This window comes from Phymastichus coffea, unplaced genomic scaffold, assembly GCF_024137745.1.
Source record: "Phymastichus coffea isolate CEN01 unplaced genomic scaffold, Cenicafe_Pcof_1.1 PCOF00266, whole genome shotgun sequence".
NCBI lineage: Eukaryota > Metazoa > Arthropoda > Insecta > Hymenoptera > Eulophidae > Phymastichus > Phymastichus coffea.
Window position 1 is genome coordinate 1,284 of NW_026707077.1, and position 19,826 is coordinate 21,109.

The 19,826-nt window shown below is 41.9% G+C and overlaps 2 protein-coding genes across 2 annotated transcripts; one reads left to right on the top strand and one right to left on the bottom strand.

Annotated features, from left to right (window-relative positions):
* Positions 1-6,353: 6,353 nt before the first annotated feature.
* On the bottom strand, positions 6,354-9,459 carry LOC131674617 (basic salivary proline-rich protein 2-like; the record flags this gene model as incomplete). Its single annotated transcript, XM_058953387.1, has 5 exons — positions 8,818-9,459; positions 8,417-8,476; positions 7,774-7,860; positions 7,468-7,713; positions 6,354-6,612 (listed from the first exon to the last, which is right to left on the bottom strand). Coding segments are annotated over exons 1-5 (677 nt in total), but the record flags the coding sequence as incomplete, so codon positions are not given.
* Positions 9,460-16,683: 7,224 nt separating this feature from the next.
* LOC131674616 (protein twist-like) lies at positions 16,684-18,919 on the top strand. The gene is made up of 2 exons (XM_058953386.1): positions 16,684-18,310; positions 18,451-18,919. Exons 1-2 carry the CDS (start codon positions 17,338-17,340, stop codon positions 18,606-18,608), a joined length of 1,131 nt encoding a protein of 376 aa, XP_058809369.1. The 5' UTR covers positions 16,684-17,337; the 3' UTR covers positions 18,609-18,919.
* Positions 18,920-19,826: the final 907 nt, after the last annotated feature.

Genomic DNA, 19,826 nt, shown 5'->3' on the forward strand with positions numbered 1-19,826 from the left:
TTTACCGACTCAGATCGTTTACTTTTCAATTGACCGTGTGAATGTAATTGTTTGTTTCTCTGTTACCTTGTCTTTAATACTCAAATTTTTATTTAAGATATCACGAGATTGGAAATAAAGCATAAAATATATTCGACAAGCATTTGGAATGTGAAGCAAAAAAGGGGACTCTAGGGGCAAAGAGATATCATTGCAGCAGCATCGCAAATTCTCGAACAATCGCGAAGAAATGCTGAGCAACGATTGCACCTATGCAAAGAGGCCACAAGCGAGCGAGGCATAGAGTATGTGCATAAAAGCTCAAGCTGACATGAGGACCGTAACTGCCAAGCAGAACGTTCCTTACCAAAGAGAAATTGAAAATTTATTACAGGTCCGCGCAGCCGTAAAAAGAGAAGGAAAAAAAAAGACGCTCTGCTGGGAAAAATCGCGAATAACTCATTTTACTACCCGCCGCACGTTAAATTTTTCCTTCTCTTGGCTCTATGCAAAGCATACTTTAATATCTGTTTAACGGCGACATTATCATCCGTCGTCGAGACGAGGACACACAGGGGAGATTTGGAGTTGCACGAGCAGCTAGCGAGGGAACGAGACTCGTAGCAATAAACCACCGGCGAGAAAAAAAAAAAAAAAAAGAAAGAAAAAAAAAAAGAAGCAAAAGTAGCGTCGCGACGACGAGGATTTCCTTGCTCTCTTCCCTCCCGGAAGCTTTTCCTTGGCGGGCGTCGCAGTTGCTATCATCGACGTGTGCGCGCACTGCTTCGTCATGCCTTCGCTTTGTCTCCGACGACGCGACCTTGTCGTTACACGCGCGTCTTTCTATCTTTTCGCTACTGAATGCTCGCCGTGCCTCGATCGATATCCATGCCTTGCTTCAATTATTTACCACCTCGAGCGTCGGGAGTGAAAAGTAAGAAAAATCCAACAACGCTCGCGAGCACTGTGCACCCTTGGCTTCGTTTAAAGTGAAGTGAAAAACTAGCGACAGCTTGGTTTCCCGCGCTCTGCCTTAGCCCTAGCCACCCCCGCACCGCCCCCTTGATTTTTTTACGATTTCGACTGTTTTACACGTCCGAAGAATGTCTCTATTTTCCAGCGCGCGGATCTCGCAAAAAATATATCCATGTTTACGCAGCTCGACAAACACCAAAAATCTCCGCATTCACGCGCTTCGGTTCGATCAAAGCCGCGCGACTAGATGTGAAATTGAGCTATTCGTTGAAAAAATATCGCATCGCGCAAATAGCCGAAAAAAATACGCTAAAATGCAAACGATATACAGCAAGGAAAACAAGTGCACGGATAGCAAAAAAGCGCAAGGCAAATAGAGAGCGAGAGAGAGAGAGAGTGAGCACGCGTGCCAACAACACAAAGCAAGCGAAACCGGAAAACAAAAAGCATACAGCGCACAGATGAGCGTGACAAAGGTGGAACGTGAAAAGAATCGTGGGCGCGGGGCGGGGGGAGGTGCGGGGAGGGAGGCGAAGCCAATCTAACGAAACGGGCAATTTTCCTATTCGTGGGGTCATGGATCCTCGAATCGATGCGTGCGGCGGCGGCGGCGGCGAAAAGTATAACCGAGGGGAGCCGCAGCGTCGTAAACTTGGGAGCGCGCGCACGGGACAACTTTTGAATTTCATCGGGTACGTATGCGCGCCTACCATAAATTAAGGCTTGCCGTGCCCGCGGGCCAGGCGCAGTCACGCCGACTCGGGCTCGTTCCCATTGCGCTCGCGTTTGTAAGACTGGTGGATCGCCTCGGGACGAGAGGCAATTTTGTCGCGGCTAATTCCTTCGGTCGAGCTCGTCTGTTGTCGAACGTTCGCTGCGAATCGTCTCCAATGTAGTTTTTGTACGCAACTCTGGGCTCAGCTCGCCACGAGCTTCAGCGATAAGCTTCACGTTGGAATCGACAAGAGCGAAATTCGATTGGCGAACGCGATAAAAATTAATCGTCAACGGCGATTATTCAAATGTGAATTCGCAACTGAAGATAAAGTCTTTGAGCGCTTTGATCCCGATGCTGCTTATAATGAGTCTACTGCGGCCTCGCTGCTAAATGACGAGTCCTGTGGGAAAGCCGGCTTTTTTCACGATAGAGCCAGTTGTCCCCAGAGGTGACGCGAGCTTGGATATACTGACATAGATCAAAGGCAGCATCTGCCCTTTGACCTTGTCGCGCGGCCTGCACGACGGAGTTAAATTTTCAATGTTAATTCTAACGCTCTCGGCATTTCGCTGCTCAAAGCCACGGAAGGAAATTGGTAATTAATCGTGTAGGATAAGCGGATTGCTCCGCGATGAAAAAAAACACTCGGATGAAGTAAAAGCGCGCGGGCACGCGACACCTTCGCGAGCCGCAAATGCTTGCAGGACGAAAATCGGAATAGCCGCTTATTGAAAGGGAGTTAGTCACTAGAGAGCGAGTCAACGCGCAGATCCTTTCGGCGCACTTCCTTGTAACCTTGTCTTCGCATAACCTGTTTCATATGAATTGAATAACTCATCGATAAACCCTCAAAACGGCTTAAATGACAGAGGCCAAGGATAAATTAGGCCAGCGGTAGTGTAGCGATAGAAAAGCACGAAAGGCACGCGAGAGTCGTCTCGGTTACAAGGGAGAGGAGGGGGTGCAGTACAGCTCGCCGAGCAAATAAAAACAGAAGTGGCACGGCCGCAGATACGTAGATCGCGGCTACGTGATCGCTTCATTGGCCGTCACACAGCCCCCGGTGCGCCGCGCCGCGCCGCGCGTAACCTGACTCGACGGCGCGTGACCGTGGGCTACACACCTACACGCGCACGCGGCACGAGGGAGCCGCGCGGCCAATTCAATTTTCCCGCTGATCACCGGGCCAGACGCGACCACTCCGAGCTGCGCCTGCTCTTTTTCACTTCTGTGCGCGAACTCATTCTGCGAGTCTTTTCCGAGTCGAGCGCGACTTGATCCAAATAACAAGTTTCATCGCAACTTTGCGATTCACAAATCTATCGCGACAGTCCTCGCGCGTTCGACTTTTACGTGCCCGTCGACGGAACGTCTTCCAATTTTACCAGAGCCAAACGCCACTTTCTGCTCATTAATCGACGTGGAACTCATTTTCAATCTGATCAGACAGACAATTCTCGCTCTTTCGACGTACAAGACTTTATTGAATAGTCAGTAGCCATATCTTCAGAAAAACACTACTCGTTGAAATTTATTCGCATTCAGCTGTAACTCTTGCACTTTGTCTTTGAGAAGTCAATTTACCATTTTGAATGCGTTTCAATCTCAATATGAAAAGGTGAACTCGCTGCCGCAAATGATTTCTTACGAAGAGAACACGTCGGCCGAAATGAAAACGATCAGCCGGAAAAAAGCATTTGACGAGAGAAAAAAAATGAAGCCAAAAAGTGAGAAAAAAAAAATCACGTAGTCATGTGAACGCCATCGCCGAAGGGTTATTGAGTCAAACAACGGCCTTGCTACCGGTGCATCGCGCTGCACGCGCAGAAGTGTAAGCGAAGGTGCCGGACTCGCTGACCAGCGCCTACGTCCTCTATCTCTTTCTCTCTGTCCAACTTTTTTTTCTCTTTCTTTTTTTCTCTTATCCTCGAAGCTGTGCCCACCCCCCTCGTCCCTCGCGCCGCCGTTTCCTCCTCCTCCTCCTCCTCCTCATCCTTCCTCTCTCGCTCTCTCCCTCTGCTTCTTCACCAAGAAGGATCCCTACCTCGTGCCGACGGGGGCCGAGGGGGGCACGGGTGGGAAGCGAGGGAGGCTAAAGGGGGATTCACGTGGTTCTCAATCGCTCATATTTGTGCATTTTCTTTCGCAACATTTTTTTTTTAATTTTTTCATGATTTTTGCGCCACTCGACGAACGATTTTTTTATCTATAAGTAGTCTTGAAGCGATTTTTTTATTCGATTTATTTCGTGATTTTAGTGATATAAAGATAAAATAAAATATCGATTTTATATTTAAATTATTCTATTTTTTACCAATATTTCTTTCAATGTATTAAATAATTTTGTTTAAAAATGGACAATAAAGATTTTGTAATCACAATGCGTTTAATTTTGGATGATATTGAAAACACTATGTGTTTATGAAATAGTTTCAAATATTTAGGTTAAAAAATTCAAAGACAAATCCAATAAATAATATCGAAAACATTTTTTATTTTAAAACCGAATGGATTACATACAAACGTAAAGACAACGTTATTAATATTTCTTAAAAGACGGCTGTTCTAGTAAGATTTCAAAAATATAAAATTTGTTTCATTGTTTTTTAATCAATAGATATTACTTTTGCTTTTTTATGCAAAAATTCTTTACCATAGTATTTCAATATTTAACTTGAATGTTAAAGAATTTGACTTTAGGTACAACCTGAAAACCTGACGAACCTAGGTTTCAAAGAAAATTAGTATATAATTTTGAAATGCACGTGAATGCTTTATTACGAACTTATTAAAAAAATAACTTATGTAACAATACCAAAGGATAAAATTAATCAATGTTTAGACATTCTTTATTAATATAGGCAAAGTGCAAAATAATTTCTAGCTATGTTTAGTAGACTCTTAACTTTCTAGTAAAAATTGAAGTAAAAAATAAAATATTAGAGCAAATGTTTTAAATAATAAAAAGAAATAGTTTGAGGTTATATTTATCAGCTGAGTTTTAATACTCATCATGGACTTGTTCCTCAAGTTCACTTGTGACATTTAAAAGAATCGTTACAACTTTCTTTACAGGATTTCGATCAAACCTTTATCAAATAAAGAACGCAAAATGAACAATGAAAGAAAGAAAAATTAATTGATTCGCGGTATACACTAGCGAAGATTTGAAGGTGCACACACGGAGTCTGCGATTGGTGTCAAAATGGCCTGTCAGCAGATCGCGGTTGCAGTGCGGCGGATGAAAAATTAATATAGCGAAAACATGAGAACCATTGCACTCTTGTTCCCCTCGCGCGCGCGCGCGCGCGCGTTCTTCTCTCCCCCTAGTCCCCCTTCCTCCCGTAACACAGGGTGGCTAGGAGGGTTTAGGGAGAAACGAGGAAAGAGAGAGAAAGAGACAAGGAGAGGGGGGAGGTGGGTCGCGTACAATCCCAAGCAAAATCACGCTATATCCCTTGAGTATCGTTCGAGCTAAAACTTTTTCAGCAACCTTACGTATTTTTCGCTTTCTTCGCGTTTCTCGCCTTTTTCCAAGCTGCTTTTACGAATTTATTATTGCAATATTTGAATAACACTTTCAAATCAAATTTACAATAATTTAAAAGCATAAACAGTTTCATAAACATTGTTTCCTAAACTTAAAAGAGAAATAAAAGTGAAAATTTTAGACATTGAAATAAAACTTTTATTGACGCACCTAGAAACTTAATAAATTTTGAAATATCGATTGGTAAATATCAACTTATCAACGAATAAAATTTTAAATGAATAAAAATGGCGATACATAATTTATTTCATATAAATACATCGTGCTCAGAATAGAAAATAAGCTTTACGTTAGGTATAACTGAAAACTAAAAATATCTATTGCTAGCAACTTTGTTGAGAAAATTTTTAATTTATCAAGTTCCGGCACTGATAGATTGAGGTAATTAAATTGACGTTGATAAGAGAAAAATGGAAGCAAAAGGGCAAGGAATCAAGAGGGAAAAATGCACCTCATCACCTAAGAAAGCGCCGATAAGAGTGGCAACGGTAGAAAGAGAGAGGGGTAGCTAGGTAGCCGCGGATGCAAGTGAGCTAACGATTTTTCCACGCGGCGCGCGAGCAACCAGCGAAGCGAAGGGGTCAATCCGCGAGCTCTCGGCAGGAAAAAAGAGAGAACGCGCGGAAAAGCGCAACGACTATCCCATGAAAAAACTTCAAAGAACTCATTTTATTCTCCCTTGCCCTTCAGCTTTGCGTAACCCTGACAAAGCCTAATTAATCTCGCGCTCTTCGCAATGCCAGACAAACTATACTTATTAAATAGCATCTTTCAAAATTTCCTGGAAAAATATAAAATTAGATTACATACAAAGCGTTATAAAACAATAACTCAGTTGTAGGATTACTCAACCTAAACATATTTCTACATTATTGTCGAATCCTAAACTTGATCTAGATTTGATACAGTTCTTCATCAAATTATATCTTTATTTAATTAAGGAACAACCAAGCCTGCAGTCACTACTTATGATGTTAAAATATATTTATATGTAAAATTTCAATCGTAATTATAAGATATCAGTATAAATAACAGTGTATCATATCAATAATAATTAATATTATTATTATTATTTGCGGGATACTATTACATTTACCGCAAATTATAATATTAGTTAAATCATACACTTACCCTTGATCGATGCGATCCATAGGACCTCCAGGGCCCATCATCGCGGGATGTCCAGGTCCCATGGGTCCACCCATGGGATGACCTCCGGGTCCGAAGGGGCTGCCTGGTGGCATACCATATTGCGGACCGCTAAAGTGTTGGCCAGGTGGGGGGAAGTGCGGATTACCACCACCAGGTGGCACAAAGGGCGGTCCCGAAGAGCCGGGCCTGCCGACAAACTGACCAGGTCCACCCGAGGGAGAGCCAAATGGACTTGGACCTATGGATGACATTTTTGAGTTTTTAGATTTAATATTCAACTCCCTTATATTACATTTTTCTTCCAAGTAAAGTTGAACTAAATATTAAGTTGTACTAATTGTACCAGATGCACTTTTTTTTGTTATAGTTCAAAGTCACATTTAGCTGTAAAATTCATATCTAATGAATTAATTTCTCATAATCAAAACTAAATATTATTTTGAAAGATCAATCGTCATAATTTCAAATTTTCAATAGAGTTTAATCATCTTTCCATAATCAAATAGCGATTGCTAATAGCTTTCTGTAATTGAAACTGATTTAATTTGACAGATCAGATAAAAATTTAATTTGTACATTATTTTAATTCTTTCAAATTATGAACAACAAAACAATTTTAATTTTAGTAATAAATAATAACTTGTGTTTCCCCTCATAATCTATATAAAACAAGAAATATCAGTGTACTTAACATCGATAATAGTCTTGTTTTATTATAACTGGCTTAACTTATTTAGATTAATAACATAAGTATCAAACAATGCCAAAATCGTAAATTAATACGCAATTCAAATTATATAATAAATATTGTTGTCTCTAAGACTGTATGCAGTCCATCATCTTCATTGATATTATATTAGCCAAGCACATGCTAGAAACCAATGTAAAATTTCTTCAATATCCAGCACGCTAAACAAATATTTCTAGCACCAAATCAGATTTCAGCGATGAATGCTCTTGAAATACCTTCTTTGAAACAGTATTTAATGCTTCTAACAAAATTAGTTATTGAACATAGTTTTGTAGTTTTATTAATAAATGTATAATTCTATTATTAGATTAAATAAATACATAAAAAAATAATTATATTCACCATTATAAGGCGGACCAGCATTATTTGGTGGAGGAGGAAAACCACCAGCACTAGGTGGAGGTCCTGGTCCAGGTGTAGATGACCCGCTAGGTGCTGGAGATGCAGTATATTGTGGTGTTGCAGATCCAGGTGGTGGACCTTGATATGGTGGAGCTCCTGCAGGACTGCCTGCGCCACCCGGAAAAGGACTAAGCCCTTGGAAACCACCAGCATTGCTCGGTGGACCTCCCGTACTATTGTAAGGACCTGAATTGGGACCACCACCTTGGTTAACCGAATTTGGAGTAAATGGAGAGGCCTCCGAACCTGGTGGTGGTCCCTTCCACGAAGCTGGTGTCCCTGGGTCCTCCAGCGTGGTGGTGGCTGCCAGTGGGGTATTCATTCGGTTGCAGCCTACAGTGTAAACAACAATGTAGGTTAGGTTGAGCTTTAATCTATTTCAACTAACGATAAAATAATTGAATTATAAGTTTAAAAAATCCAGTAAACTACTAAAAATCATTATAGCAAAATTAACTTATAACATTGTAATTACAAGCATTGACAAATAATGAGTGAAAAGGAGTTATATTCATGAAATAAAAGAGATGCTTATCTATGCTGCAGTATGTTTAAGTAAAACTAATTTTATTATATTAAATGTTAACCGAGATTCGCACTATAAATATAAAATTAAATATCAGTATTTTAATACTTTGTTGCTAGTACTCATACAGTTACTAATTTGTCGATATTCTGTTATAGAGAGTGATATTTTAAATATTTCTAAAATAAAAATTGGTTCAATGCAGTATTTTTACGACTCTTTTGTTTATACGCCAATTTTTAATTCCAAATCGAATGAAAAATGTATTAAAGTCGAGTAAAACTTATTCAATTTTTCCACTCAAATAACATTATTCAAGTTGTTAGTCACGAAATAAATGTCACTAAAAAGGTAAATAATCACCATTGTTTGTTCCATTTGCCTTCATAATCTGTTCATTGACGAGTTCATCCTCGTCACGATCTGCCGTAGAAAAACAAAAATTTGCACAATTATGCCCGCACTGTGCACTTGGCCTCCAGACAATCGGGAAGGGGAAACTTCTCTGGGCGTCGGTAAACAATAAACCGCAACAATTTTAAAAAAACTCCACCCGCAATTGTTGTAGGTTATGGTTGACCACCGGCGACCTAACCTCCAGAACGCGGACGCGAGAGAAAGAGACAGCGACGCGCGCGCGCGCAAATAAAAAACCGAGCGGCAGCGGCGGCAGGCAAGGTGGGCACTCGCGCGCTACTACGATGTCCTCGCGCGAGAGACACCACACGCCGAGGAACTATGCGAATTCACTGCTATATTTCCACCTTTTCGAGATGCACACTTGTACATGTACGGGGCACCGCATCAACCCACTGTTGTCACCACCAAATGAAACTTTTGCTGTTGTTGTTGTCAACGGTAGCAGTCTCAGGAGTCGGCAGTCGTGGAGACGATGCAGTTGACCGTCGTCATCGTCGGCGACGGCAAGCGACAGCGACAATAACTGCCAACAATTGTCTTCACTGGCGTTGCCGGCATTCTTCTTTTTCTATTTGCTGCTTCACCCGGAATACTTACATGCCCTTCGTCGGAAAATACTCGAGCGACATCCTTGGAAGTCGAGTATGCACACTGTCCTGGAACGGCTGTGCCTGTCTCCGGAGATACAAACAATTGTTCACGAGAGAAAGAGTGCGAGAGCGGTGGTGGCGGCAGTAGTGGCGGCGCTATCTTCGTTCCCCCTTTTTTTCTTTTTTATTGGCCGTTGCTGCTTCTAAGGGCCAACGCGTGGTGTCTTGTTGCTGCTGCGATGGCGCGTATTTACAACATTGAATGAAAAAAATACAGCTGCACGTAGTAGTAGTACAATACGCTCCGGCAGTGTGCTCGCGCTCGTTCTCTCACTCGGCCGCGAGACAGTTGAAAAGTTGGCGAACGCACACGGGCAGTGCATGCGATGCAACTCTCTCGCGCACGCGAACGAGAGACAGAGCGAAAGTTTCTCGCGCGCGGGGCGGGAGGAGGAGGAGAGAGATACAAGTTTTGCGAAGAGGGCGCGCGCTGTCGGGGAAAGAACGAGAGAGGACGAGAGGTGAGAGAGAGAGTGAGCGAGTGAGAGGGGGGGTACAGTCGACAACCGACGCGTTGACTTCGGTAGTGTTTATTCGCGCCCGCGCTCTCCTCTCTCTCTCTCTCTCTCTCTCTATTCTCAAGCTTGATAACCCTTGCAATGCGCGCGCAAACTTCCAGTACTGGAGCTTGCATTAGCTACTGTAGGTGCTAGCAGTTGCTACACCATTGTTGACCATGAGACATCAAATAAGACCATTCAACATTTCATCGATGTTTCATTAAATATTATGGAATCATTTACGAACATTGTATTACAGTTTTAAGTTGATATTTTCCAAAATACAAGATAATTGTGTCATTGATGAATAAAATACGCGTCGAAGTGAAAAGCGTGAGAACTTTGAATGACTTTGATAGTTTCAAACGTGAGCGTAAACATAAAAGCTGTCTGTTTCGTTCATATTGCAAATATGAATAATACCTATGTTCTTATAGTTTTTGAATCATTCAACAGAATTGTCAATCACGACGATTGTCAGATTCACGGGTATGAGCCACCCAGTAATAAGGATCAGGGTGAAGATTTGCGAGGAAAAAAATGTATGCGTTCGAAGCAAGAATTGAGAGTTGCGCGTCATCCACGAAGACTGTACGCGTCTCCATGATTTCATCTCAGCCGTCGGCAAGAGGGTGGGAGTAGTGTGCACGTGGGCCAGTGCTGTAGTCGACGAGCTGCGATCCCCCATGCTATTTCGCAATAGATCCACGTGCGAGAATGTCAGTGCGCGCGCAGCATCACCACCACCGCAGCTGCCGCTATTGTATTCCACTTCCTCCTATATTTCGCACTTGTATTCGTTTTATCTAGCTATCTGTTTTCTTTTTCTGTTCTCTCCCGGCGTAAACTTAAGACTGAATTACCATTCGACAGAGAAAAAAAAAGCAAGACTCTTCGAAGTTTTATTCTTAGGGTCTAGCCTTGAAACTATCTTTCCGAATTCCTTTTTTCTTGGTTGACTTGCGAGTTGCAGGTACTTGAATTTTTTTTTTCGGGGTGCATGCTTCTGGTAAGTTCCAAAAATTGCAGAATGATTTGTGTCAGTGGTACAATGGTTTATGTATTTTCGATAAGGAACAGTTTCAGTTACTCTTCCTATCAGAAAAGCACACTTTCCATGGGTTGTGTTGAAAAAAAAAAAAAAAAGAAAATTGGACATAAATTGAAACAAAACAGCAAACAGCAGGAAAAAATAGAAGCGCAGAGATATCAGTGTATCCCAGCCTTAAACGCGTTGGACGGCTAAAGTTGGTTAGCTTGCGCGCGCGCCCCTATCTTCCATTCAGCGTCTTCCTTTTCTGCGATCATCCTCTCCTCTCCCTCTGCCATCCCCTTCTGTACTTTTCTCGTCCTTTTTCCGCCCGACCTCACTCTCTCTCTCTCTCTCTCTCGCTCAGCCAGCCTCGACTTCTATCTTTTCCTCTTTCTTTTTTTTCTCATCACCGGTGACGCGATGCACCATCGCGCACGCACACACGCGCACAGTCACCCTTGCGGCTTTACCTCCCACTCCCTACCTCCTTTTCTCGACTCTTCCGCTCTCAGTTCCTTCTACAGGGAGACAGACTTTTGACTTTTTTTTCTCTATTCTTCCATTTTTATTTCTTTTTCTGACTGCCTGTTGTTAGCTGAAACGCACTTTCGCAACAAAATGCACTTTGCTTTGAAACTTTTTCCGTCGCCGATGCAATTCTTGCTCCATGGAAATTGTTGCGCTCTTTCTTTTGTGCTCTTGTCCGCGTTGCGCATTTTTCAAAGCTCGCGCGGCCATTTGCATTTTTATTATCATTCCTAAAATCGATATTAATAAACATTGAAAAGAATAGATAAACCATCCTCGCGTTAATAACAGTTTGAGCATTATTTTTATTGAAAAGCCTTGGAAATTTTTACAAAGTAACGGACTCCTGTCATTATTTTTTCTAATCGTAAATGTTGCCAAGCCGTATAAAGGGAAAAAAAAAGAGGAAGGGTAAATTGCCGTTACACTAACTGACTACGACGGATAAGAGCGTCGTTATGCTCGGGCGAGCACAGAAATAATCGCATCATTGCAGCAAAGGTAAAAAAACGAAGGAAAAATAAGAGGAAGAGAAGAAGCTTGCACAAAGGGGAAAAAAAAACAAGAAGCGCGAGAGAGAAAGAGAGAGGTAGTCCTGCGGCAGAGCAGAAGAAATGAGCGCTTGCGCCACACTGTATATATCAGGAGGAGGGAGGTCTCCTCTGACCGGGGTTGCTTTGCTGCTCCTCGCTCGCTCCGAGACGATGCAACCGCGGTAACCGCGTGGGTGAACCGCTGCACCTACCTACCTCGCCCTTATCTTGTCTCCGGCTGATAGGTTTAATTCTACAAGATTCCCATCTTGTATTTTATTTTGGACGGGGATGCTACAGTCTGAAATTTGCAATGTGTATACTTGCCCACGGTTGGTCGATCGGTATAGATAAAAAACTGCACGCTTTACGCGAGCTGCCGACTTGGCGAGCTATCGATCAAAATTATTTCGAAACTTTCCCGAGAACGAGTTTCTCGGGCCTCTGTATACATAACGCGAACTTAAAATTGAACAAGAAAATGTACTTTGACCCGCGAAAGCAAGATTTATTTAGTAAAATAAAAAAAAATATATATATATACATAGGAAAAGCGAGGCTTCGGAAGTTTTCCATGCCAACTTAATTGCTGATCCAACAGCTTCGGTCCGCTCGAAAGCTGCGACCGAGTCGCGATCGATCTTTCGCATGGATTTCGCTCGCGATCGCGCGACATGTGGTGCAGAGAGCAGTATCGCGCATCGGACAGAACGAGAGAGAGAGAGAGAGAGAGAATTTAATTTTTTTTTTCCTTCCGGCGGGCGGCGCTTCGTTCCGGGCCATCAAAGCCCCGCGCGTTGCGCACGCAGCTCGCCTCTCGCGCTTCACGGGTTGACAGTGTCAGCCTAAAAATCAATAAGACCTCGCCTCCGGACCCCTGCGGCGCGCACTTCTCTCTCTCTCTTGTCACGCGGGTACCTCCGCGCCGAGCAGCCCCGCTCGCCGGACCAAGATCCACTGCTGCGACCCGAGGCGCTTTCTTCGCGCGTCTTGCTTCTTGCACAGTCCTGAACTCGCCCCGGCCATACTGATCGGACAGTGCACTTGCAGTCCGGCTCGATTGCGCGATACTGATTGGGCGTTTGCTCGAGTACCGTGCGTTTCTTCTATTTTATAAGGACGTGAGGCATTAGCTAATTTTTCAAAATACATTCGGGATGATTTTAATGAAATGAATGTGTGCGTGGCGTAGTCTTCAAATGATTACATAATTTGATCATTTCATTAAAATTGTATTTCTCTCCTATCGCAAATCCGATAATCTGATAATGCGATATTAAATTCGATATAATTGCCATAAAAATACAGGCACGTGTAGTTAGCGAGCCTCAAGCAATAACCATTTATTCCATGATTTACACTAACTGCAATTTCTCGCGGAGATGCACAGCAAAAGCTAAATTATTGACGCATCCGGTGAGGTAATAAATTTGTAAGTGAATGCCGGGAGAAATAGAAGGGTCTGTCAGAAGTGTCAAAGAAACGGACCGTAGGTAAATAGAAAATCAAAAATTAGTCAGGACGTTTGAGCCTCGCCAAAAAATTGGGGAATCCCCAAATTGCCCCTAATTCAAGTGACACGGTAGGCAGCGATTGTGCGGAGCGGCGCACGAGCGACCCCGCCGGCTTAGTTTTATTGGCATCAGGTAGAATCTTGACAGAAAGGATCTGTACCCTCAGCGTAGACTTAGCTACGGCGGCAACGTCTGTCGGTATACGCAAGGTACCAGCAAGAAGCCGTTATCATCTACGGCTTATTCATTGTCCTCGGCACGCTTTATGCGCCCTTGACACCAGCCGAAGATTATAAGACTTAATGGTGGGGAAACCCCAGAAATTTTCCATAGAAGTCACTACCACAATAATCTCTTTCTCTGGCTCACAGCCTGTCAATCTTTCTCCATTTAAAGAAATGCTCTCCGCACCTTTGCCTCTCATCCCCCTTTTCCCCTTTACAGCTCCAAACCCGCGCAGCCCGACGTCTGCTTCATCTATACACGTATGCACATTTATCGAGGAAAATCGGAAAATACCGAATAAGTGGAGGTTTGCTAAGTTTGTAGTCTCGCGAGCGCTCGACCTTATTTTAAAGCTGCATCCTTTAAACGCCTCTCTGACACTTGTTTGAGCGCCCGAGAAAATGCTATAACTGTTTTATCAAACGCTCTCTCTGGCTAACATATGTGCTACATCTTTCATCTCTTTTGCCTCTTGCGCGCCTCTTTTCTTTACTTTTGCTTCTTTGGAGAGGAAACTTCACTGTTGCCTCAAATTTTTTCATTTGATAATTTTTTTCCAGATCCAAACCGTTTTCCGTGTATATTTTTCATTGGCAATCACGAGGAGACGACAAAGTCGCGTTTTTACGACGGCCGTGCACGGGCGTGTGTGTGTGTGTTGGGTGTCAATCGGTGTAATTATTCTCCTCGATGGATTGTCATGAATCTTTTCTCATATGTTTAGAAATATTGGAAGGCAGGTGGGAATGGCGCAAAGATTTTTTTGATGAAATGAGAGGTTTACGACGCGAGCCGGAGACGAGGGCTCTAACGAGTTTCGTCAGAAAGTCTTTTCGCGTCAGTTAGGGCAGTATTTTCCCGCATGAGAGCCGGAAACAACCGCCGAAAGTGCGATTTCAAGGTTACAATGCGGAAAAATAGTTTTCAAACAGATTTATTAACTAGAAATATGTTTATAGGTATTCCCCATCAAAATTTTCATAGTCATGTAGATATTTCATATGGAACTACGATATACCGAATGACATTATGCAATAAAATTTGCTAAGATTCTTAGTACAATTTACTAGTGTGAAAATCTCTTCTCTGATCATATTGCTTAAAACTACGATATTTTTCGAAATAATATTCAAAAAAAGCGCGAAAAGCTCCAATTTGAGCGTATGCTTTACGCCGAACATGCAAGACAATCACACGTAAATGCCACACGAGACATTTAGTCTAAACATTTAGAGACTAAATGTCTCCAACGAGACTAAATGTTTACGCCCGAACGAAGCTACAGGAATCTACTTTCCCGCACTTGTATCGCAATGTACTATTTTGTACTCAAGTTTCTAGCCGAGCGTGCGGAAAGTACGTACTTTCGGCACGGAGTAAAAATTACTACGTTCCATACTAAATGCTACATTTAATAGAAAGAACATTGTAGTGAACATAATTCTACTTCGAAAAATCAAATAAAAAATAATATTATCAATTGTAATCGTTGAAAAGTTTTGTTTCAACGTCCAATTTTATTCGAGTACAATGAAGAATTTACGAGGATCAGTATTAATTAATTTAATTATTATATTACTAACTATACTGCAATATATTTGTTGGCTATTTGGCAAATTAACTTATAATCAATAAATCCTCTGTTAATCACACAGCCATATGTATTTGCATGACTTGAAGTTGATGTTTACTTAAATTGTGACCGAAGGCCGATCTTACCACTCGTGAGAATCAAAACGCCATTTACAAATGCCGTTCATAAGTTATCTCAATACGTGGTATACTAACAGAGACTATTGTCCTCACCTGTAATTTTTACCATTTTCACAAGTAAAGTTTACTCAAGCTTTAATAATTCTTATTTCTTATATAACATCTAACAAAGCTAAATGTTAAATTTACGAGGCACACAATAATTTGTGCAAGTTGTATTAATGAATATTTGAAAAATGCAATAATTTTTATTGAAATTCCAGGTATCCGCATGTGACTATGTGTCTCGTAGTAATTTTTCTTGTACTTGTAGTAAACTTTCTAAGTATGCACCATTTCGACCTCGAATTCGTATTCACTGCGTCAAAATATACATAGACAGATGTGTCTTTTAAAAGCACAAATCATTTTTATTTCTCTGTGCGCTGGTGAAATCTACAAGAGTTTTCTCTCGTTATGACATTTAATGATATGGCGAGAGCGATATCAAAATTTTTTGCTATAAAACGATAAGTTCACTTGAAAAATCTACCTTGCATTTGAAATGTTATATAATGAAAATAAGATATCGTTTATAAACACTAATGATCGCTGTGGTAGGTATAATAAAGGCAATCATGATGTCATTATGACCGATTAAGCTGTAATTTGCCAAAGAGCATTTTGCCCCTTGTACAGTTGACATTGTAAACGATCCTGTGCAGGAAAACAAAGAGTTGAAAGATTTTCTAGACTTTGATGAAGCTTTGTAAGGCAGAAGTATATTAAAATCATAATGATAAGAATGAATAGAATCAAGCTTCAAGAGCGTAGAGCCGTGAAAAGCGGTGGCAGGAGAGGAAAAATAATAGCCATCCTAGTCCATTCAGCCACTCGAACGACAACACAAGCAGAGTCAAGTTAATGCTAATTATAGTAAGGAACGCCGGGACTCGGGAATCCCCAAAAAGGCGTTTCTCTCTGCTACGAAAGTTCTTGGACCAGCAAAAGGAAGAAGAGAGACGGCAGTAAAAGTCCCCGGTGACTTCTCTGCCTACCGTCTTTCCTTCCTTCCGTCCTTCCTTCCTTCCTTCCTTCCTTCTTTCTTCCTTGTTATCCAGTTACGTATCCGAAGGTTTTCGCGAAGACGCGTATTTTTAGAAGAAATCTCTCCTACTCTGTTAGATACCAGAGGCTGCCGGACAATGGGAAAGGTGCATAAAGGTGGACATAACCTGCCGTGAAATTCCCGCTGGCCGTGAACACGAGACTCCGAGGCGAGAGATTCGGGACGTTGCGCGTTCGACACATGCAGAAAACGTCTTTTAAATTATCTGCATCGCACCAGCTCTCTCTCTCTCTCTCTCTCTTTCTGCAGAGTATTCTTAGGTGTCGGAACTGCAGTATGCCATACACTTTCTCGCGTTTTCCATTTTTTTTCTTGCTTTTCGTAGTAATAAAACTTGTTAACTTCGATTGACATTATAGTTTGTTTGTATACTGCAAAATTGATAACTTCTCATTCTCGTCTTCAAAGTGACTACACAACGTCTAGACGATACTCAATAGATATTGTAACAAATACCGGTCAATTATCATTTTAACTCTGTCAAAGAAAATCTCACGAATGACGATATAAACAACACGAATTCTCGAATGGCAAAGGCAAATTCATTTCTAAATTGATTATTTTTCAGTACTAACAATTAAAAAACAACTTGAATTTCTACGAGTACCTTGCAAACTATAATAACACTCACAGCAGCTGCTACAGAAATTTTGAAAATTCAACGTGCGCTGTACGAGTAAATGCGTGAAACAGCCAATTGTCTGATCTTTAATATGAGCGTATTAATGAAAGTTGGCATTCAAATAAAATGATTTACGCCGTAAGGTGTAAAACGACATGCTCGCACTCTGATGTTGGCACGGAGATAACACGAGGAAAGAATGGTCTTGAAAAAGTGGACATTGTGCGCAAACTTTTGTTCCCGCGTCATAAAGTACGCCAGCATAGCAGACTACTAGGGACAGCTGAGGGACCAATTCCTAACACAGGCTTACCAATTTGCTGTTGACTAGATGCGCCGGGCCTGTCGACTCGCCAGTACGCATTCCTAAGCTGTGCTGTCACGAGTGATCGGTGAGCGTATAGCGAGTGAACAGTGAGCGATCGGTGAGACGTCAAGATGCAAACACAAGGCAACAGCGCTGACTATTACCTAACGAACGCCACTGCCGTTTCGATTGCCAATTCGTGTCCACGTGTCGGCAGCGTCAGCGTGGCCTCCGTCAGCAGCAACCCGTCGCCGGAGATCGCTTACGTCGAGCACCAGAACTGCACACCGCAAAGCTGCTTTCAGCTTGAGTATTTGATCGCGTCGACCGACACTCATCAGCATCGTCATCAGACGCAGAACAACCACGAGTACCAGCAACAGCTGCAGCAGCCCAAGGCGCAGAACTTCCAGATCAACCGTGTCGCCGAGGAACGAAGCTACGCGCATGAGAACGTCGCAGCTCACGACGGCTATATCAGTGACCAGTGGTATCTGCACCATCATCATCCCCAGCAACCGGCTACGCAGCAGTTGCAGCCGCAAACACCGAGCGCGTACATTCAAGAACTAGTACAGCAGCAGCAGCAGTACCAGCAACACCATTATCAACAAACGTACGTACAGCAGCAGCAGCAGCAGCTATTGTCGAGCACGCCATTCGCCGCGAACGCGCAAGTGGCTCAGGAACCGTATCGCTTCGGCTACGCCGCAGCGGCTGACCTGGAGGCCCAAGCGATGGCCGCCGCCAAGGAAAGCGCGCCAAGTAACAGCCAAACGAGTACCGCCAGGCGGAAGCGCAAACTGCGGCCGATAGAGGCAACCGAAGCCGGCCCGCAGGCTAGCAAGACACCCAAACTCGAAAGCTGTGCCTGTGACGAGGGCATCGGCGACGACGAGGACCCGAGGCTCGTTGCCAGCAGACGGGAGAGGATACGCACCCGGGAGCTCAATTGGGCTTACAGCTTGCTGCGCCGGTCGATCCCCAATCTGCCCAGCGAGAAGCTCAGCAAGTTTCAAACGGTCAGATTCGCCGCCCACTACATAGAGTTTCTGCACAACCTGTTGGAGTACATATCCATGGACGAAGCCGAGAGAATGAAACGTAAGGCTTATTTGTTTTCACGCGTCGTGTTGTGTTCCAAAGTCGTCTGGTCGAGTTTCGAAATCGCGTCGAGCATTCGGAAATTCAGACGACTTTGGTCAATGGAAGTGCAATGGATTAATTCGAGATTTTTCTTTCAGAAGTCGGACCCAAAGCTGCAGTTCTAGTCAAAGCGTACCAACTAATGAAGTCAGCAAAATCAATGCAACCTTCGTCGACCACCCTTGAGAAAATGTCCTACTCGTACAGTCTTTGGCGTGTGTACAATCCACTGCGACCATCGCCTAAACTAGCATGACTTGACGATTATATGTCTCTGCCAGTGCCAAATCTCTTGTGATCAATGTACATAGACTTTAGTTTGTAAGATTGCCTTAACTTGCTAACTGGAATACGATATTTTATGATATTACCAGTGCGTTTTCAAAGACTGTTTGTTATTTTATTTATTTATTTCATTTTATTATAGTTACTGATTGAATGAGTTTATCGTAAGATGCGATACTTTGTTTTTGCGTTACCAATTTTACGTTTTTAAAATTAAGACGTAAATATAAATATTTTTGACAATCAACGTTACGCCAAACACATATTTAATAAATCATCCGAATTCAGAATATTTTCTTACTGCTATTTCATTTTCTCCTTATTTTTCTTCTTTTATTACTATTAATTGATTTACGATCGTCAAAACATTTGACATTTAACTTCATATAACAATAATTGTTTTAGAAAATAAATTAATTATTGTAAAAATAAGTACATTTTTGAATAACTAGGATCAATTCAATTATATACGTTAGTTTTGGATAAGGAAAAAAGTAGGTCACAACAACAAAATGAAATTGATAATTACAATTAAATGGTAAGTACAATGATAATGTTGAATAATTTGTTGAATAAAGGTTTACTAGATAACATGAAAAAAAGTAGAGTTTGGAATGCTTTTCAATATTATTATATTTTTTTAAGAAATAAAGTACTGTACAAAAGAAACTTTAGCGGAGGACATTAGAAACTAACAACTATGAATTATAAATAAAGAACGCCGTACCGAATAGAACTGTCTGAAGTTTTCCTTCGAGGAAATCAAATCATCAGTCGTTATAATCTTTATATCATCATCATTTGCGTGCAAATGACTTTTGAACAAGCTTATAAACAAAAATAAGGGACGCAAGGACACATTCAAGATTGAATCGAATAGTCGCTCTATCGTTTTCGTTCAAAAAATTGTCATGCCCTTAATAAAAAATCAAACACTCAGTCGCACGCTTTAATTGTATTCGTAAATCAAAGTATCTTCTTCGCAATTGAAAACGAAATTCAAATATTACTGATAAGAATTTTCTCAATATATTATGATACACAAAACTTTGCTCGCGGAACTTGCATTTGTTCATTTATTAATATTATTAATGTTATTAATAGTAATATTGTTTATTATCATTAATAATAATAATTGTCGTTAATAATGTGGACTCGTCATTGCGCGAGACTATTTCGAGGAAAAATA

What these genes read in the sequence shown, in the direction of transcription:
- LOC131674616 (XM_058953386.1), top strand. Translation starts at nt 17,338, where the DNA reads ATGCAAACACAAGGCAACAGCGCTGACTATTACCTAACGAACGCCACT. An exon ending in CGAAGCCGAGAGAATGAAAC is followed by an intron (nt 18,311 to 18,450) that starts GTAAGGCTTATT and finishes TTTTTCTTTCAG; the next exon opens with AAGTCGGACCCAAAGCTGCA.